General features: G+C 37.7%; 4 protein-coding genes across 12 annotated transcripts; 1 reads left to right on the top strand and 3 right to left on the bottom strand.

Moving 5' to 3' along the window:
* Positions 1 to 11: 11 nt before the first annotated feature.
* Positions 12 to 4442, bottom strand: LOC111486945 (probable metal-nicotianamine transporter YSL7). Its single transcript, XM_023134125.1, has 6 exons — positions 3755 to 4442; positions 2064 to 2221; positions 1888 to 1985; positions 1654 to 1788; positions 1367 to 1556; positions 12 to 1284 (listed from the first exon to the last, which is right to left on the bottom strand). The coding sequence occupies exons 1-6, from the start codon at positions 4182 to 4184 to the stop codon at positions 187 to 189; spliced, it is 2109 nt and encodes a 702-aa protein (XP_022989893.1). The 5' UTR covers positions 4185 to 4442; the 3' UTR covers positions 12 to 186.
* A 1677-nt stretch (positions 4443 to 6119) lies between these two features.
* Positions 6120 to 12084, bottom strand: LOC111486946 (UPF0400 protein C337.03-like). 3 transcript variants are annotated; one of them, XM_023134127.1, is made up of 8 exons: positions 11709 to 12084; positions 11413 to 11546; positions 11003 to 11250; positions 10189 to 10308; positions 9941 to 10097; positions 9300 to 9439; positions 9169 to 9204; positions 6120 to 7119 (listed from the first exon to the last, which is right to left on the bottom strand). In XM_023134127.1, exons 2-8 carry the CDS (start codon positions 11486 to 11488, stop codon positions 6343 to 6345), a joined length of 1554 nt encoding a protein of 517 aa, XP_022989895.1. In that variant the 5' UTR covers positions 11489 to 11546; positions 11709 to 12084; the 3' UTR covers positions 6120 to 6342. The 3 variants fall into 3 exon arrangements, with proteins under 3 accessions (XP_022989895.1, XP_022989894.1, XP_022989896.1); XM_023134126.1 differs by having other exon boundaries at positions 11413 to 11534; XM_023134128.1 differs by having other exon boundaries at positions 11413 to 11529.
* Positions 12085 to 12512: 428 nt separating this feature from the next.
* Positions 12513 to 15400, top strand: LOC111487507 (alkylated DNA repair protein alkB homolog 8-like). 3 transcript variants are annotated; one of them, XM_023134928.1, is made up of 3 exons: positions 12513 to 12635; positions 13481 to 14579; positions 14984 to 15400. In XM_023134928.1, the coding sequence occupies exons 2-3, from the start codon at positions 13609 to 13611 to the stop codon at positions 15069 to 15071; spliced, it is 1059 nt and encodes a 352-aa protein (XP_022990696.1). In that variant the 5' UTR covers positions 12513 to 12635; positions 13481 to 13608; the 3' UTR covers positions 15072 to 15400. The 3 variants fall into 3 exon arrangements, with proteins under 3 accessions (XP_022990696.1, XP_022990697.1, XP_022990695.1); XM_023134929.1 differs by having other exon boundaries at positions 12514 to 12759; positions 13511 to 14579; XM_023134927.1 differs by having other exon boundaries at positions 12514 to 12759.
* A 493-nt stretch (positions 15401 to 15893) lies between these two features.
* LOC111487124 lies at positions 15894 to 21103 on the bottom strand. Of its 5 annotated transcripts, XM_023134375.1 has the most exons (8): positions 21015 to 21103; positions 20770 to 20922; positions 18975 to 20387; positions 18271 to 18326; positions 17961 to 18194; positions 17559 to 17850; positions 16970 to 17166; positions 15894 to 16327 (listed from the first exon to the last, which is right to left on the bottom strand). In XM_023134375.1, exons 3-8 carry the CDS (start codon positions 20301 to 20303, stop codon positions 16174 to 16176), a joined length of 2262 nt encoding a protein of 753 aa, XP_022990143.1. In that variant the 5' UTR covers positions 20304 to 20387; positions 20770 to 20922; positions 21015 to 21103; the 3' UTR covers positions 15894 to 16173. The 5 variants fall into 5 exon arrangements, with proteins under 5 accessions (XP_022990143.1, XP_022990141.1, XP_022990145.1 ...); XM_023134373.1 differs by having other exon boundaries at positions 20770 to 21103; XM_023134377.1 differs by having other exon boundaries at positions 18975 to 20328; positions 20770 to 21103.
* Positions 21104 to 21122: the final 19 nt, after the last annotated feature.

Genomic DNA, 21122 nt, shown 5'->3' with positions numbered 1-21122 from the left:
GTTCTTAAAGTTTTTAACTTATCTTTTATCCTTAGTTTATAAGCAACAAGATCCTCTTTAGACCAGTAAAGAACTATCTGTAAATAAATATTTTGGCAACATATGTGAGAGTTGTTCCCTACCGTGAAGCTACAAACACTAAATACACTTAGAAAATAACCTTCTACTGTAGCTGTGAACAAAGCTTCAGTGTGCTAAGAACGCGTCAACCTTACCATTTGTAGTCCTTGAAAGAAACTTCATGCAAATAGGAGGCTTAACTCCAGCCAGAGCAAGGATGGAGCTGGGCAGTGTCCATATTCCATCTCCACATATCAGACCCGATGCCACCGCAGGTGCCAAAGCCTCGGCCTTGGCCTTGTTTATCTTTTCCCACACAAACAATATCAGGCTTCCAAGGCACATGTCAATGGCGAAATATGAGCCTATATAGAACGGAATCGCCATTGCCATTGGTATCGGGATAAACTGTCTGATCTTCTTCCCTGACAAGTCTCTTATCAAATTTATCACGACGGCCGCTGCAAAAAACCCATAGCATAGGGTGAGACAGTTCTTTGGGAGGCTAGAGAAGCCCTCGACTGCAAGAAGAGCCATGTTACGGTAGACTGTTGCATAAGGCGCTGGATAAGTACTATCGGGTTGTCCAAGGTCATCAAATGCCTTGTAGAACAGCCAAAACACACAAGGAGATATGACGCATCCCATGGCAGTGCCTATTACCTGGCTCACGAACATAGACCGTGGTGAAGATAGTGTCATGTATCCAGTCTTGAAATCCTGCATCAGATCTGATGCTGTAGAGACAATGTTCATCATTACTCCGCAAGCTGCTAAGCCTGCAACGACTCCACCATGCGAAGCACCAGCCCATGCTCCGATCGTGAAGATGGCAAGCTTTCCATAGGTAGATGCAAGGGACCAATCCGTCAACCCAGTACCATAAGCATTGCAGAAAGCTAGCACTGGTGCAATCACGTAGATGACAAGTATGTAATACCATTTCAGCTGAGAAAAGATATGTGGCAATGTGGCTATGGATACGGCTGCAATCACAGCATATCCTCCAACGGAAAACCAGGAGGGAATCTGATCTTTGAGGAAGAGTTGAGTCCTCCGTTTGTCATCGAACGTAACGTCGGAGGTCGAAGGAGAGGAAGCATCCGAGACTGGGATTACATCTTTCTTTTTCAACTGGCGGTGCAAACCTGTAAGAGTTGTTGACAACACCTTTACAAAGTTGTAACACCCATCACCCAGAATCAAGGCAATGGAGATAAACACCTAAAGCCACAAACAGAATTACTAAGAACATTAATTATACGAGGTTTCAGAAATCTAAGGCAGCTGGAAGTATTTTTTTTACCTTGTAGCCTTGAAGGCCATGAAAGCTGTTGGGGGAAAGCTCAGCACTGTACCAATCTCCTTTTCTTTTCTCGATGAGAGGCCACATTAATCCCCATGAAAGAATTCCTCCAAGCAACACAGATATGTTAATGATGTACGGACAAATCATTCCTACTCCAACATATGTTGCAGAGAAATCGAAATAAAATCTGCAGCAAGAAATGTGTGTATTATGTTAATTAAAGCTGTCGAAGGGTGTATGAATTGATAGATAGGAGGGGGTATGTATAATAAGTGGTGTACTACCTGTATTGGTAAGCTTTGAGGCCAAATGTTGGGAAATTGACAAAACCACAGTCATCTCCCGCAGTGAAGAACCATTGGAAGAAGCCCCACAAGAAGCTGAAGGAGAAGAACTTTCCAAGCATTCTCACTTGCTTCCTGCAACGCACAGAATGCACCAAAAGCTATAAACCATACAAAAGATTGGTTCAAAAAGAGTGTCACTTGGGTATACAAAAGTAGTGTAAAGAGTCTCACTTGGCCAACTTTGCTCCTCGAGGAGTGTGGAAACTGTTGATGAGATGTGATGTGGCTGTACCACTTGGATAGGTCAACTTGAAATCTATGATCATTATCTGAAACATTCAAAAATGAAAGCAAGCCATGTGGGTCCTCCCTGAATGCTAAAACTTCTCTTTTAAATTTGAATATACCTTTCTTAGAGGCACCACCGAGAAGAGGCCGATGAAGCTGACGATGAAAAGGAAACCAACAATCCATCCTAATGAAGGGTTCTTGAAGTCATTCACATCCGCCGATGCTAGGTTGCTGATGCGCTGACTCAGTCCAAATAGATAGCTCCCAAAGCCTCCTGTTCAATTCTCCAACAACATCAAATACACATCAACACTCGCATCAAATGCTTAATAATGTTAAGATTCTCTATTCAAATAGGTTCATACTTTCCACTATTCTTCTTGAAATATTCATTAATATCAAATGCTTAATAATGCACTAAAAAGGATCAATATTGATTTTGTAAGCTCCAGATGTTTCTTATACACTTCAGTTTCCTGGTTGTTACAGGTAAAGCCAAGAGAAACGGCCTAAATATTTGCGTCCTTTTGTACCGCTGAGGCCAGCAAATGTGTTCCACCCGAATAGGGTGATGTTTGGCAGCTCGACTATTTTCTTTAGAGGAAAAAGAAAAACTTGTTTTTTTCTTTCTAGAAGTCTTTTTTCGCGGCTGCTGCTTCAATATCTTACTCACCATGACTAGAAGATTCCTCCAGGAAAAAGCTAACAAAAATATTCTTTTATAAAGAGAATATTTTATATAAAGCAAGCCAACTGTTCATTGATCTATCTGGTTTCAGCTTTATCTGTTAAAAGTATTCAGCTAATCCCGAGATATCAAGAGAAAAAGAAAAATAAAGAACACCGTGCAGTACTTTGCAGAGTTTCCGCAAAACGAGGTAGGCAGCTTTCCCAAAAATAATTCATGGATTTTTTTTTTTCAGTTACGTCCTTATGGTTCCGTAAATAAATAATAAAAGGTTAAATTCATTTTTCACACCATCCGAAGATAGATTTGTACTATTACAAATGGTATCAAAATCGGAGGGTGAATGGTGAGATCTCACTTTCGTAATAGACTAAGCTAACAATATCTGAAGTGTGACTTCAATCTCACTTCAGCGTCAACCATAGATACAGGCTGTAAAAATTGTTTTCTAGTGTGATTTTCTTTTATTTTTAATTTTAAAATTTCTATCTTTTCAAAATTAATTGATAATAGATATTATATATATGTAGTAAAAAATAGATAATATAAATACATGGTAATTTGCATTTTTCTAACAAAAGAACATATTCAAAACATTAAGGAAACAATTTTTTAATTTTTTAATTTTTTAATTTCAAGACCTTTAACATCAGATCGTCAACATCTATGTTGAAACGAGAGATCATGTCACTTTCTTTTGGTTTAATATTTAAATTTTAAAGCTAATATTTTTTTTTAGCGTTTTTGTAGTTACCGGAGGGGTATTATTAAAATGGAGGTCAATATCCTATAAATATTTCAATATGAATTCCATTAGCCCTTAAAAAAAATAATTTATTACTACTGATTTGGTATTTTTTTTAATACGATTATTTAAAAAATTGTATTTGTATTGTCGAAGTCAACTGGCCGTTTAAGCACTTAGAATAATTTTTAAAAAATTAATTAAACAGTAAGTTGTATTAAATAATATTTCCAAAAAATAAAGATAGATAACTATGAAATTTTTCTGAAAAAAAAAAAAAAAAGAAGAAATCAATTTGTGTTCAAGAAGTTGATCAAATCGAAACCCTAAGGAGTAGGAAAAAGAAAAGCGGAGGTAAGATCGAAGGTACATACCGCTGAAGGCGATGCCGGAGGAAGCGACAACACAAGTCTGAATCACGGTGTTCTCCTGGCGAGTGAAAGGCTGCTTCAGGAAACCGGATTTCTCCAGAAATTTGGTCCATGTCTTCACGAAGAAGAAGCCGAGAAGTCCGGCGGAGACACTGAGCGAAGGAATAATACCGGTGGTCAAGTTAAGCTTCATGACGATGAAAGTGAACAAGACGCTCAGTACAAAGCTCACAACGAACGCTCTCACCGTCAGCTGTTTGCGCCACGACGGAACTTCTTGCGCTTCGAAAATCTTCTCCACCGACATCAATTCCTCCGCCATTAATCCTTCATCACCTCTATCTCTCTTGGCCTTCTGGTTTGGATCCAACTCGCCGTACTTCTCCTCCGCCTCCTCCTCCTCGAAACCTCTCTCTCTCCCGTTCCGATCCATCTGAGAGTGAAAGGGATGAAGGTGAAGATAGTGGATCTGGCAATTGGTTCGGGTATTTATGAAGATTCTACCGCCAATTCCTTAAATTAGGGCATTAGACAGGCTGTTAATGGTGGGGCCATGGCAGTGGAAACGGGAAGAGTGTTATGGAAATAAGATGGTGGTGGGGAAGGGAAGAGAAAGCGACGAAAATGGTGATGATGATGCAGAAAAGCGTTGACTTGGAAATGGAATATGAAACAGACGCCAAAGCAGCGATGATTTGAGGATTGATTTGGAATTTTGGACAATTAAAAATTGGGGGAAACACATTTATCTTTTCACTCCAAATCTTTGACTGTTTCCACCCTTTTTAAAAGATATATATTCTAATTGCACATTTATGGATTAACACTATATTATTACAAGATAAGTTATAATCTTTGTTCCAGGAAAAAGAAACTTTGGGATGCCAATTTCATTAAAATAAAAACATGTTGAGGGCTGAAAAGGAATGGATTAACATTACATGTAAGAGATATGATTATGGTTTCAAAGTCTGACTTTCATTCAACTATGCTTATAATTATTTTATAGAGTAAATTAGAACAATTGAAAGCAAACAAACTAAAATGAAATGATTTTTCAATTTTCTTAAAAAAGAAAGAAAAAGGAAGCCAAGGTGGATGCGTGGGTCGTGACGAAACATATGAATTGGTTTTGGCATTTTGCGGAAGTGGGAACAAAAGGGAGTGTGCGCCAGAGATGGAAAGGCTATCATTTTCTGATTATTTAATATATATAATTTATGCTCCTAAAAAAATGACTATTTTATGATACAGATATTTTTAATCATCAATATCAAATTTGTATCAAGTTCTTAAAAGGGTGGCTATAAATCTTTGTTTGATGCATTAAAAAAAATCAGAACAAGTAGCAAAGCAAGTAGTTATAAAACACAATTTGATGGGTCTCCATCTCATGCGTCATGCCCCCAGTTTTCAAATTTGGCTGCTAGCTTAGGCGATGGACGGACCACCAAATGGAGAAGATGAAGTATATGATAAATAATGTCGTAAGAGATGAGCAACGCAAAGGATTATTGTGCTACACCAGACAATGGTACTTAAATCTAATAGATAAAGAAGAGGTCAAACCGCTCTAGAGCTTTTCCTATAGAGATTGAAGATTTGACAATAAAATGAATATAAGGTTTACAATAGATACTCGAGATAACTTAGTCGAAAAAATGATCCATCTCCGATGAAAACTAGATTAAATAAGAAAGATACGTTCATAAAATACGAGCAAATCTCTTTAGAAGAATGTTAGGATTGCACAACAATGCACACTCGATCTAGATAAACACAAATAACAGGATAGAGAAAATGTAAGAAAAAACTTCACGTATGTACGAAAGAATACATATATATATATAGTTTTAACATATATAACCATCTGCTATATATAACTATCTACTGTATATAGTTTTAACATATATAAACAGGCTACATAACTACCGTCTACCTAAGTGAACCAGCCTATTATATCATTAAACCTCCTTCCTAATCAAGAGAGACCAAAAAGTGAACCAGCCTAGGTGGGTTTAGCCCAAACAAGTTCACCTAAGTGAGTTGTATGGCTATGTGACCAAAGCCAGTTGACACCCAGCTAACTCGTAGCTCAACCCAATGAAACTAAAACTAAAGTCACTCGACCCAAGTGGGTGGTAGCCTATTACGTCATGTCAAAACCCTATCCTCATATAAAACTATATCGGCAACAGTGTGCCACTCGCCATCTTCTACCACAGGGCTAACCTGTTCATAACAAGTCAGAGATGAGCACCCTATTATAACAAGATACCTGTTGACCAATCAAGTCCCTCATCCACCAGCACATTTGTTCAGTCTAATACAGAACAAATCCAACCAATAACAATATAAACAATCAGACTTGATTCAACCAGATGAGTTAGTTTTCCAGACTCTAAGCATTACATTAATAAATGAAGTTAAATTACAAACTATTACTATGTGCAAAATCCATTTAGTTGTGTCGTCAGAACTTAAGGAGCACACGAGGATGCAAGATTTCCTCATAGGCCTTAATGGGAAGCATAACTTCCTTGAAGATTTGTTAGCACAAATAGGTGAAGTAAGACTAGTATTACACAGCTCTATGGCCTAGAAACTGGTGCCATCGGCATTGATGAAGACTGATTATAGAAATTGGCATCTGAACCCTGAAAACTCTGGTAAGAATTTGTGGGTATTGTAAAAGGAGACATCCCAGTCACTGGGGCACCTACATTCGGATAGCCAGGTTTCGCCAGTGGTGGCAATGATTGTGTCATACTGTAACTGAAAGGCATGCTACTTACTGACCCAACATTCTGTGTGAACTGCACTGCAGGAGGTAACGGAGGGATGGGCGGGGGAGATGATGATGGGGGAGGAGGAGGGTATTGTTGACTGGTCGATGAGGCATTACGTTGGAGAGACTCCGGGTGTGGGAAGGAATCGACGGGTGGCTGCTGTGGATTCGGAGGCAATACGTAGGGTGACTGGTCATTTTCAAGTTTGGCCCTCTTCTCAGATGGATAATCACAAGATAACTCTTTATTTGGATTTCCAATTACACCCTCCGATGCCAGGGAAGATAGGACGTAAGAGAGCATCTGAACCGAGGATGTCGATGCAGTTAGCTTTGCTGCCACTGCAGCAGCAGCAGACTTGCGGGGATCTTCCTCAATAGGTGCAGGTTTTGCAGGAAAAGGTAATGAGGCTGCATACATTACTGGCGCTGATTGTTCTATCTCCCTCGGTACAAGGCCGTGTGGTGCTATTGAGGACTGAGCATCTTTGGAGGCCCCCTCAGTCATAGGTTGCACACTTTCACCGTTTAGAAATTGAGGGCAGAGATTCTGAGTTTGTTCCGACCGGGACTGGGAAGCCTGTCAAAATACATACAAGTAAGAAGAGATGACTTGAAACATGTCTGGCAATGCTACTAATTCTTAGGTTTCACCTGGCAACAGAGATGTTGACCTACCAAATACATAAGAAAAATGGAAAGTCGAGCTAAAAAGGATATTCAGTGGAGCTTTGTCTAATTCCCATTTCATTACTTCACTTAAACTCAGTTTTTTCCCCACACCCAAAAATAACAACAATAACTACTTCAAACCTTGATGCATTGGATGTTTTATTTCGGTTCGAAAACTCTGATTCAACGGCATCAATTTGGCAGCTGTACTGTAGGATGATTGGAGGGGGGAAAAAGGTAAGTCATCAAGAACGTTGGCATCTGCAGAAGAAATTGTTTACTAGCCTATTTTCAAAAGTAGATCTCATTGGTTGGAGAAGAGAATGAAACATTCTTTATAAGGGTGTAGAAACCTCTCTCTAGCAAACATGCTTTAAAAACCTTAAGGGGAAGCCCGAAAGAGAAAGCCCAAAGAAGACAATATCTACTAGTGGTAGGCTATGGCTGTTACCAAGGGTATTTGGGCTATGGTACCCAAAACCAACCCATGCTTGCCAGACTTCTTAACTACTCAACTAACATGTTCAGAAACACAAATATCAGAAGATCCAGTTGCTGGGAAAAGACTATTAAAAAAGGAACTCCAATCCATTTTTTAAAAAAAGGAAATCGTGATTACAAAACACATACTGTGGGGCGCACCCTAAGTGAAGGCACTATACAGTGCTAATTCACAAAAGGATTCGATGGGTTTAACTTTATCTTGGAAAACCCATGATTTCTTTCCATCCAATATTAAAAGTTTCCAGCAGAAAGGACCAAACTCTAACAGAAATATTACAATGCAGGAACCAAAGGTCGAACACTTTTCTCTTTTTTACGCCACATACAGTAAGCATTTCGAACTTTAGAGCTTTTCCATGAATGTCAGAGCTTCTATGTGAAACCTACCAACCAAATAAAGTTACCTTCTTTCCACTTTTCCTTCCCAGATATGTTCAACTAAAGGCACCAACATAGCTTTGGACAAACAGAGAAACTAATGAAGCAAGTTGATTTGGAGGGAAGGAATATGGTTCAATTTTGCAATATTCTAATTTGTTGCAACCTCACCCTTTCATCTCAAGGAGTATGCCTGGGCCGAGACATCCTCTTGGTCCATGTTTAGGACAACGAGAGCTAATTTAGACAGACATACAGCGAGTCCGAAAGGTTTTAAAGAAAGATCAACAGAGCTTTCGCAAATTTTCCAACATTTTGTTCTCATTAACGCAAAAAATAATTGTGTTGTCCGAATACTTCTGAAAGTTGCTCTCATTGGCTTAATGTATATTAATTTTCCAACAATTAATATACATTAAGCCAATGACACGTCATGGGTTAGCTTGACTATTTCAGCTAAAAACAAAAAACCAGAATTATACGATTGGTTTCTTAATTTTTGAAAAACAGAGTTGTTTGGTAACTAATTCAATTCTTTTTTAAAAAACTATATAAAATAAATATATTAACAGATTTCTTGACTCATTATCATCCTATGAGAAACTAACTTCTCCTTTTTATTTTTCTTCTTCTTTAAGCTAAGCATAAGGCTCTTTGTAACACTTACACAGTTGCTCTCCAATCCATTAAACAGGGAATGAATCAATTAGCAGGATCTTCATCAACTCTAATGCAGTAAAATAGAGGCTTCATAACTAAATTCATGCAATCTTGGGAAGGTACATACAAGGAATCCCTACATAATTTACATCAACTCGCTCATGTTGAATATGGTTCATCCGACACAAATATGAAAAGCCCATGCCATGGGATCACATTCCCTAGCTTTATCAAGGTTTGGTTTATGAATTTTAAAACGGAAACGAATGACCGGGGATGACATGTAAAAATTGAACCAAACCCACAAAACAACGGAGCTTTCATATTATAGGGTCAATCTAAAGCAATTAATCAGAAAAACAAAAAAGAAACTGCGAGTCCATACTCCAAGGAATTGTGAAACAGAAATGCAAACCTGAAGTTGATTTCTGACTCGCTCCAATTTGAATTCCTGAACATAAGAAATTTATATTTAAAGATACAGTTTTAAGGTTTACTTCGAATAATTGTGACCTTAATTTTTCTCCAACAAAGATGTCAAAATACCTGTTCTTGAAGAGCCTCTCTCAGATGAGACACGAGACTCGCCCTTGATGTTTCAATTGCTCTTAGTTGTTCAACGCAGTCCCTCAAAATGGTATGATGTCCCCGCAGATCCTCGGCAATTGAAGTTCCATGGTATTGCCCTGTGTAGTTAAAAAAAACTATAAAGCTCCTCCAAAAACGTCTCAACATAATTGAGAACAAGGATCTCTTGGGAATACACAACACACGAAATTTGCATCATAACTAAGGAGTAAAACCACATAAGAGAAAAGAATGTTCAACAATTTGTAGGCCCCTGTGATAAGAAGGCACTAAAACCTTTTTCCGATAATTCACGTGCTTAGTTCTTCAAAAACCAAATTTTTCATTCTTTTTTTCCAAAAACCTTTTTTCTTTTTTGGCGATCTGAGTCTGGGGTGGTCGGATGTCAGGTGGAGGTGGAGGTGGAGGTGGAGGTGGAGGGGAAAACATGAAAACAGTGCACCAAAGGTTATTTAGTTCCTCAACTTCAGAACGAATTGTTTCCCAATCCAAAAAGTTGTACAACATAACAGGAGAGAAATCATACAATACAGAATATGCAGTAAAAATAATTAAGAACAAATAACCTAAAATAATCGACAATGTACAAGCTGAAGTACCTGAATTGACATCAGCGCCAATTTGTTTGTCCAGTTTCTCAAGATAGTTAATAGAATTGCTGCATCTGCTTAGTAATACATCTTCATTTACCTCACTTCCGAAAACAACTTGGTAACCAGAAACTATTTTATCCAATGACTCGCTGGCTGATTGTTTCTGTTGAAAAGAATAATGAAATAGGTGACTACTCGGCCAGACTATTTATGAACATAACTCGGAATTCATGATGGAAGAGCAATATTTTTACCAGTTTAACGCTGACTTGCTTCCCATTTCGGTTACCAGTTTCCGTATGCTTTCCCATCATCTCTTCCTTAAGACTCTCCCCTCGAGATCCAAAAACTTTTCTCTCCTCCCAAATGCCAATCTATGAGTAATATTAAAATGGGTCTAAATAAAACACATATACGTATGCTAGCAGAGTCTAGAAAAAAAACAAAGGAGTCAGCGTTAAATACACAAGGTTAAGAGGAATGACAATTAAAAAAGTTTAAGGCTGCAATCAAACAAAGAGCTCCAACAGAAAAACTACAAGACGACATTACAATTGTTGATAATAAAAAACAAAGGAGGGTCAAAAAGAAGCTCGATCAAATAGGCCCGAAGAATTTTTAATGACCGACACTCATAATAAGGGATGAAGGCATTCTACTCTGAGGATTTTGTATTCCAGTTTGGCTCAGCTCAATGATAGAATTCTAGGTTCATAACAATTAATAACTTTTGACTTCTTTCAGCACATATGCAACCAATCTTCACCCTAAAACATAATCCATGTCGAAAAAACTCACAAAAGATTTTTGCATCACAAGCGCTTCTCAGGGCTTTGATAGGGGTACAAAATAAAATATGGAAATTAATTTAAACATCTAAGAAACAGCGCTAACATTGGATGAGCATGCCTTTTGTAATACATGTAGGGATTCCATATAACTCAAAAATCTCGAATGCCAAGTATCTAATTAAATATTTTCTTAGGGACAGTAATATACAAGATAAAATTTAAGCATGAGTAAGAAATTTTGACAAAGGATAAGGATGCATAGTAAGCATTGATGTACCAGTCGTAGGGCAGCGTTTGTTCCAAAATCATCCCCATTCTCAATTACATCACGAAGGGCATCAGGAAGGACTTTCCAAAATTCACCAACAAACTCCGAGCCCTTTCGCCTACTGTTCTGCAGAATGTCATTTGCAAGATACAGATAGGCCAATCTCTGGTCGCGTGGAGAAAAATGAAACTGTTTATCCCATGTTTCTACAACTTGCTTGGCTTTGTTCATGTGAAATATACACCAATGGGACAAAGCTTAATCACATTAAGGATGGAACCAATTTTGATAAATAAAACAAGGGTATTAAACCTATCAACATTCATGACATAAGGAAAAAGAAAAGTAATTTAGCCAAAAGAAGAGTAATCATATAGCATAACTTGGACAAAACAGAGTAAAAATTTCAAAAAGGATACTCTCGATGCTCGCCTGTGAGTTGTTGAGCCTGGCTAGCTTGTCCACCAAAATATGTGGATTGAAAGTACCAGCCATTGATTTGGATTTTTTGCAGAAACGACGTAGAACAATGCAGCCTAATCTGTGTAATGGGCTAATGGTTAAAGAAAAGGGAACAAAACAAAGTACGAGAAAACATATGATTAAAAGCAAGAAGAAAAATGTAAGAAGAATCACAAGCAAATTATGTCCCCCATAAAACTACAATTCCAGAGCTCAACAGCACAGACAAGGTAGAAGAAGAAACGAAATATACCTGAAAAAAGGAATGCGAGTAAGCGAGAAGGCGACTAAAAGGGGGCGAAATTGGGGCGTTGGAGGCCTTCCTCCATGGAAGAGAGGAGGGGAATTACAGAAGGGTTTGTGAAAATAGTGAGCAAAGAGGCAGGAAGTGGAAGCGGGGAATTTGGAATCAGGGGGTGGTGGCTCACCGGATAAGATCGCCGCTAGAGTTTGGTGCGCACACGGGTGTGGGAAGGAAGTGGAAGTGGAAGTGGAAGTGGCAGTGGGAACTGATTTGCTTGGGCTTTGCGTTGCGATTATGAATGAGGTCTGGATTTGGCGCCGCTACTTGGGCGCGCCACCTCTTCTTCCCGCGCCTCCTTTATTCCCCTCTTAAATTTCACCTTTTTTTTTTTCTCTCCTTTTCTTTTTTTTCATAAGTTTTACTATATATATATATATATATATATATATATATATATATATATATGAAAATTAAAAGAAATAAAAATAGAAAGGGAAGCTCAGATCATATGATCGGAACCACATAAAATCAATTCAACACACATTGATATGAAATTAATTTATTTTTTAAATTTATTACCGACCGACAACTTAATCAAACTACCTTCCACCCCACCCCATTTTAATTTATTTTTTTCTTTTTTTATTTAATTTAATATGTTTAAAAGACACTGCCAAAACAAAGTTTTAGTATATGTTTAACTTTGTTAATTCAACTAATTTTCGTATTTAAGAAATTAAATCAAGACTTTTTAATAAAGAGGTTTTTATTAATTATGTTATTATTACTATTTACTGTTTTGTTTTAATGAAATAATTTAGTGGTTTTTGATTCTGACAACTCTGCAGATCAATGTACAGTGTGCTAGGGCACTCTCTTCCCCTTCACTCCACGACGAAGACCACCAGCCTACTTGAAGCTGCCATTGCGAGATTGGTGCCTTCATTTTCTCTTCTTCTTTCCTCTCTTTTTCTTTCTTTCTTCCAATCATGAACTAGATTCCACTGTTTTTTCTCCAATCTTTCTGCACAATCATGCAGACACGCCGTACATGAGTTTCGTGAGTTTCTCCATCTTTTCCTGGATCTATTTAAATCAAGATTTCTATTTTGTTTTTTGCACGATGTTTTCTCTAGTTGTTGCTGCTGCTTCTGTGTTAGTTTCTTACATTTCAATCGCTTGGATGTGTTTGGTTGTTACCTTGTTCTTGGATAATGGATTTGTTTCTCATTTTTTCGCTCCCGTGGAAATCTGTGGAGATTCAATTATGAATACAATGATATTTGCTATGATAATACGGCCAAGTAGCGACATTAATGTTAACTCTCCTCATTATTGCGCTGTCCTTTTCCCAATCCTCCGATGTTTTCTATTTGTCTTTGTGAGTATTTTCCACAAGTAGTAGTTGACTAGACCTGTCTAAATGAGATTGGTTTTCCTCCTGGACAAGGCTAAACTATGAAGCAAGAAGAATCAGACCTTTGATTTTAGAGGGAACTGTTTGGGGAAATTGTTAAGGAACTGAGAAGAGCTCCAATCTTTGCCGTGTTCTAGCAGTAAATGAATGAATGAAAAATATCCTCTTGGCTATCATATTTTCTAAAGAACTTAGAATTCAAAATGACCTTCACATTTTTTTATCCTACTCCTTGAATGTAGGAATCTCTTGACGCTATCATGTTTCGTGTATGTCTTTGTGTACGAGTGTTTGTATAATAGACTTCTATACAGTGAAAGAACTGCAAGAAATTTAGTCCTTGGAGAGCCATGGTTTCTTGCAGGGTATGCCTAATTGATTTTCTTGGCTCAAGCTTTTGGCTGTGCTACAGGAGTGAGCAAAGAGATTAAAGTCTTTGGTTTATCCTCTGTTGTAAGTGGTAGTGGGCATCATTCTAGACTTTCCAGTGCTATGAAAGAGATTAAAGTCAGAAGTGGTTCTAATGCAGATCCTGATCTGTTGAATGATGAAACACATGCACAGCAATTGACTTCTGCAAATCAGAGCTGTTCATCATCAAATGTGCAGTGCACCCCTGAAATTGAAAAGAAATATGTGCATCGTGTTTATGATGCCATTGCTCCCCATTTTAGTTCAACTCGGTTTGCAAAGTGGCCAAAAGTTGCATCCTTTTTATCATCGTTACCTCTAGGGTCCCTCGTCCTGGATGCTGGCTGTGGTAATGGAAAGTACTTGGGTTTTAATCCCAACTGCTTTTTCATTGGATGTGATATTAGTGCCCAACTTATCAAAATTTGTGATGAGAGGGGACATGAAGTTTTGGTGGCTGATGCAGTAAATCTTCCTTACAGAACTGGTTTTGGCGATGCAGCGATCTCTATAGCTGTATTACATCATCTAAGTACTGAAAACAGGAGGAGGAAAGCAATCGAAGAATTAATACGTGTTGTCAAAAAAGGTGGCCTAGTTTTAATAACAGTCTGGGCTGTTGAACAAGAGGATAAATCTTTATTGACGAAATGGATGCCACTTTCAGAGAAGTATGTTGATGAGTGGGTTGGACCAGGTAGTCCACGTGTTCGTAGTCCATCGTCGTTGGCACTTGAAAGCATTCCTGAAATGAATGAAAATCATTCAGGTGTTTCCCTAAAGGATTCCAAGGAAAACTTCACTGGAAGCAAGCCAGAAAATAAACCTCTACCCTCTCGGAGTGGAAATGATTTTATGAATTGTAATGATGAAAACTTATTGAAGATCCAGCAAGAATATTTTGTCCCATGGCACTTACCTTATCATCGTGCAGAAGTCAGTGGGTCGTCTGCCAGTGCCCTTGCTAGTGGTTTGGCAAAGAAGGATGATAAGAAAGCTGCTGTTGTGTATAACAGATACTATCATGTTTTCAGTGAAGGCGAGCTTGAAAGGTATTCCTCTCTCTCATTTCTCTTGTATGGTTTCTTCTTTCTTGGCTTCTTTTACTTATTGGATATGGGGGGGAGGCTGTTCTTTAGTTGTGACTAGGCTGTTCTAGATCTATGTGTTGAAGTGTGTCTCTATTAGCAGTAACCTTTCAACTACTTCTAGTTCCATTAATGTGTGATAATGTGAAAAGTGATGACCATGGTCGTTCCCGAGCTTGCAACATTTCATCTTTTGACTCGAGATACCATGACTATGTAGAAATAGGGAACACGGTATATATCATGCACTTCACGACAACATTTCTACATACATCTTTCTTGGCCTTTTGACTAAGATTAAGAGATATCTACATTTCTACATAATGATTTGTTCTGTTACTGCTTGATCATCTTGGGTGCATTTGTAGGTTGGTGTCTGGTATGGACGACGCGGTAGTGGTCGATCGATTTTATGACAAATCAAACTGGTGTGTAGTTCTTGAGAAAACAGTGTGAGGAATGAAATGAGGTATTATGAAGATGATTCAATCTTGCCTGCTTGTTGTGCCCACTCAAACCGTGCTGAAGGTGGTCTATGGAGTTGTATCACTGTTGCTATCTCGGCTTTGTTTTTGTCGTCCAGTCATAGTTTGGGGGTAGCAATCTCTGCAGGCTCTTTAGCCAAAAAAAATGCTGTCACTGTTAAGGATTTACGATTGTGTATTATGATTAATAAGGCGGTGGATTGCCCTTTGATTCAGTTCTAAATTGTTTGTGTTGAAAAGGTTGGGCTTCTATCTGCTATCCCTTGAATAAATCATTGATATTATACGGTTTTAGGCTCAGGTTCTCGATCAAGCATTTATTGATTTAGAAAACTTGCCGACTGTAATTTGTTAAATGAGGTTGGACAGCCGAGTTTGAAAGCCTCGAAAAACTCACCGACTGTATTTGGAAATGGCTCCGACAATTTCCTGGTTTTTAGTAGATTCAGACGACCATCACAATAAATGTAGACGGATTAACAAATTTACATGCCTCTAATAATACCACCGGATTTACATTTGAAGTTATTTTTATAATTATTGTCCTTAATTCAAATTGTGGTTTAATTATAAATATATATATAGATAAACAAAATAATAATAGTAATAATAACTAAATCCAATCAAACTGTCAGAAGATATCAAATCCAAATAATGAAATGAACAAAATCTACCCTAACGAACTTGACAAATTATCATGAGGTCTTATATTTAGAAAATTGAATGGTAATGTGCACAACCTACTCTAACAAACTCGACTAATTATCACGAGATCTTATACTTAGAAAATATGTGTTGAACAAAAAAAACTGAAAGAGATCTATAATCAAGTACAATTTGCACAATATAGCAGTAATTGACATGCATTTTTGGCCAATAGGTCAATGGTACAAATGTCTCGCTATTCCCAAATGGTATTGAACTAAAAAGAAATGCACATTACAATTGGATGCACAATTACATGGTACTAAGGAAAACACCAACAGATGCTTTCAAGGAATTCCGAATGAAGTAAACTGTAGAATGTTGGTTTTACCTTGTAGACAAAACAGTTTATTGCCTTACCTGCAATGTTAAAAGTTCAAACCCCAATCGTATGCTTGATAAAATACCTTCAACTGAGAACTGTCAAGCAATTCAAGCAGCGCTTGTGAATCATCTGGTTTCAAGTAGTTTGCTACATGCTTCATGACTTCTTGCTCGTTCTTTCCAAAGTCGGTGCTAAACCTGAGCAAAGAAAAATATTATAACAATAAAAAAATTAAAAAAAAAAAACATCACTAAACTGTCTAATGCCTTGGATGTAATGTTTTAAATATATTCCACCAACACGTATGGTTGATTCCTAAACTCTGGCTTACATGAAAACAATAAACTGCGTTTTGAACAGTATTTAAAAGAACTACGAGCTGATTTCTGTAAGGCCAAGTAAAGTTGGGAAAGCTCAAGTTATCATAAACATATGGCTAAAACAATTTCAATTATCCATGATATTAGGGGGTATGATTCATGGGAAGTTGTACATCTCCAATGCAAGCTCCATGAGATGTCAAAGAGTACTGTTTTATAGATTTCCATCCAAAAGATTAAACCAAGGCCTCGGTACAATACTGTTCAATGCCCAACGATCTACGTACTACCAGGTTTCCTATAAATATCCAAGAGAGTTCTTCCAAGATATATAATATATACCTTCAAAATTTTCGCCACGAAAGAAATGATGACTGTCTGTGTAACTAAGGGAAGGAAGTAAGTCCACCTAAAGTAGGGGTGCTAAACGCAAATTCTATAACGCAATGATGGAAACTAAAATATTAGTAAATGTTTGCAAGAAAACAGGTGGTTTCTGAGGAACTATTTCTTTCTTACCATTTAAGAATCATATTAACTGATGCCACATTGTTATTCAAATCGAGGACAAGTCCTCCGTCTCTTAAGAAACTTCGAGCTGCTTCCATCAACTCTTGATCTACGTTCCCAGGAGAATAGCATCGAAGAGCAGGCCCAGATCGGGTACCAAAAACTAGTGCAAAATGAATTAAAGGCTCCACATACGGAAGAGAAACCTACAAAAAAAAAAAATAGAAACAATAAAGCCAGACTATAAAAAACTCTTCTGAAGAAACAATATGGGACCTAAAGCTCCTAGCGACAATTGTCCCACTTGTAAGATAAACAGGAAGAGAAACTGATAAGAATTATCCAGTTTGAGCCTATGATCAACCATCACAAAAGAACCAGATGATTGTACTTGAGTTACAACTTGTCTGCAAATAAAGGGCGTGGTCTCAAAATCTTAACAAAAAAAGATTCAAGCACATCAAACGTAGCTTCAGACTTTCATGGATAATTGGCACATACAATAAAACGATATATAAATTATACTATGAATATTTTTACGTCAGAATTCCATTCAATATAAAATTAGTATTAAAGATCAGAAGGGGGATGGTCTCACTTTAGAACGTTTATCTTTTGCACCAAATGGTTTCATGAGATTGTAAGGCGGTCTCTGATTGCCCCTCAAAATTCCATTTTGAATAGCTGAAAGGGAGTAGGTGGCCCCTCCAATAACATATTTGAAGTCTCCAAACAGTTTCCTTCTTTCCAGCGCCCCAACAGGAAGACCACATACCAATATTGCGTGGATGGCCATCATATTGTAGAGATTAATAAAGAAAGCAAGCTTCTCCTCCCGTGCCAAATTTTGTAGTTCAACTCTTTGGAGCTCCTGAACAATTCTCAAATACCTGTCAAAATATTACCCTTAAATCAAAATCCTTGCATGCAGAAAAAAAAAACTATATATACAGCAAAAAACTTGAATGTGCTTCTATCTCAATTTATTCAACGAACGAACCTAGCAAATTCCTCGCTCCCATGAATACTTATGTAATCTACATGCTTTCCATCCTCTGATACATAGGCTTCAAAAATGGCAAAGGATAAAAATCTCAATCTTGATGCAATATCTGTTATCGGCTTTGGCTTCACCTCAATAATACTTCTTGCAACGTTGTGACACTGATTTGCAACAACGGGATCATCCTCCAAGAACCGGTATAAGTGGCCACCATCTTCAAATAGATTTTCCCTGTAAACAGAATTATTAATGACAAATAAAATGAGTAGCAGCCACGGCACTGAAAGGAGAAGTCAAAGTAACTTACTCGAGAACATGTTGGAAGAAAAGTTCACTTGCGAGCTTTCGTCCAAATTCAATAGCCTGATCAATGCACCAAAATGATAAATTTAAAAGAAAAAAAAAATCAAAGACACATCAAGGATCAATTAAAGAGCAGAGCTACAGATTAGAAAAACATCAAAATAAAGATCGAAGCTATGCAGTTAATTAACACATTATTTTGCAGGAAAAAGAAAATCGGATTTACACCAGTATCATGGCTACTAGAAAAATATACAATATCCGTATTAGCTAATTTCTTCGTTCAATAAACGGAAAAGGATAGTATTTTAAAGCCCCACTCTCGTAAGGAATAAATTTACAAGAAAATTGGAATGAAAGTCTCCGCATATCAAAAGGTAATTTTCTTCGACGGTTGGAAAATTTTGAACATGAATGATCCGTATGTATTTCTTGGTTGTGAATGCATTCATTATAGATAACTCCAATATATCAAATAATAATACGAATGTGCCTAAACACCAAGAATCTGGGAAAACTACTAAGCTTCATAGAAATAATATTTCAAGTGATTCAACAAAAGATTTAAGTTTCTGCAGGAAAAACTACCATGCCTTAGTACCTAACTGCATTGTGCACTTGAGAGTGAGAGAGAAGTTATGAAACATGTTATTTCAAAGAGAAGTCTCATCTTCTAAAAAGACAACAAAGGTACAAAGTCCAACTCACCTCTTCCCTTTCCAAATATTGATCCTCTGACAAGAAGTCCACAGCTTCTGAGCCTAGGAAACAGTTGGTGAATCGTCGCATTTTGTAGAACCGGTCCTTAACAACAATAGATTCTTTCATTTTTCGAACAATCATAGCCGATTCATCAACAGTCCCACTATTGGAGACATCATCTTCACCAGGAAGAGGTGGTAAAGGGGCTTCAAGTGATGGTGCTTCAGCTTTCAGATAATCAATTTTCTCATCAAGCTTGCTCGACTCATCCAATTCTCTCAGTTCGTTCAAGCCTCCAATAAGGATTGAATTAAAAAATACCTTCGGAACGGCAGAAGACCCAGCAATATTCTCTAGCTCCAACTTTCTACCCGGATAAACATCAATATTGATCTCAACGTATCTAAGTCTCTTCCAAAACAAAAACAGTCGAGCCTCTTTGCATTCTCGACAGCCTAACCGTGTGTATAGAAGAATTCTGCCTTTCATTACAGCATCTAATTTTGATTCACCACCAACATCCTCCAACTGCTCAGTTTTGGTTTGTGCATCAGCATCACGCGACATCTTAATATAGTTGAGAGGATTCCATGCAGCAGATCTTTCCGAAGGTTTTTCAGGGATTTTATTGACTTCATTTTCTTTACTGGAAATGGACTCATCCTTAGTCTCGTCATTCGGAATATCCGGACATTCTTCATCTTTTTTTCCTGACAAACGACGTAAAACACTAGAGACTGCAACTACACCCTTTTCCTTAACAAAGTTTTTCAGTGTCAAAGCCCTATCAACAACACTTCGGCTCTCTGAATCACTATCCATGGAACGGTTTGACAAACTACCACTACCTTCGATCCCAGGAACCTCAGTCCCATCAAAGACTGGCTCTGGAGCTTTCTCCTCATCAATAACTTCTCCATTTGGTTCGTTTGCCCCCATTTGAGCCTTAGAATCTAAACCTTCACCATCATTGTTTGAATCATCTGATGACGATTTAGATTCTGCATTCTTATCCTCTTCTAGCTTTTCATTAGAGTCATCGCTTCTAATAATCTGGTCCGACTTTTCAACTACAGATTTAGACTGCAAATCTAACTTGGCTTCCGCCTCGAGTTTAAAATCACCTTCAACGTTCTCCCTCTCCACCACTTCATCTTGAGCCTCACATTTTAAATCGATGTTCTTATCCTTTGCTACTTCATCAAGTCCTTTTTGTGTAGTGCTATCCTCACTAACTGACAAGGACTGTTCAATCTCAACTGTAGACTCTCCTCCATCTTTCTGTTTAGGAAGGCCATGTTCCTCATCCCTTTTAGCAGTCGGTGAAGTTGCCATCGGTTCTTTTCAGTTTCAGTCGTACCTAGTAAAGAAAGTGTATCCGTACTCTCTCGGCACCTTTCAGATTTAGCATTCAAGAGCCTGCAAAACGTTTGACATGATGCAAAATAAAAAAGAAAGCATAGAAGTTGTCGAACCAGATATTTAGCAGAAGAAATCAGTGGAAGTGCAACAAATAGCATTCCTAAATTTCAATTCTGTTCAAATTACAGAAACATAACATCTCAACGCCATAAACAACAGCGCCATCAACGCCTTGGCATAAAAACGCGAGTAAGTCAAAGTGAGTTTCTCTCACAAGCATCATCACTCTCCACACATAACAAAATATCAAACTCATCCACTTCCATATCCTCAAATCTCCATCTCCGAATTGAATCATGTTAAAAAAACCATCGTTGATTTCCAAACAGTCAAACAAACAGCAACTAAAAGAAAACAAAGAGAAGAGGAAACTGCATACGCGATCGATGAGGATGCAAATTCAGAACACCACAACACCGTCTAGGATGACAAAAAGGAATCCAGCATCCCGCAAGAGATCTTTCTTGACGATAACGGAGTGATGAACAACCTCGAAAGACGAAGATCTAAAGGCGTTTGACTTGAGAAGAAACTGCAGAAACGTAGTAGAAAATAAGAAGAAACTGCAGAAACATAGTAGGAAATAAGAAGAAACGGATCAAAATGAAGAGGATTGGAGGTTACAAGTGGGAATTAATTCATAAAAAATTCTTCAGACATATGAAGTTGAATAGAAACCGCGGTAAGGAGTTCGCAAGCAAAAAAAAAAAAAAAAAAAAAAAAAAAAAAAAA

Source organism: Cucurbita maxima, unplaced genomic scaffold, assembly GCF_002738345.1.
Source record: "Cucurbita maxima cultivar Rimu unplaced genomic scaffold, Cmax_1.0 Cma_Scf00012, whole genome shotgun sequence".
NCBI classification, from domain to species: domain Eukaryota; kingdom Viridiplantae; phylum Streptophyta; class Magnoliopsida; order Cucurbitales; family Cucurbitaceae; genus Cucurbita; species Cucurbita maxima.
This window is presented reverse-complemented; position numbering and strand designations above follow the sequence as displayed.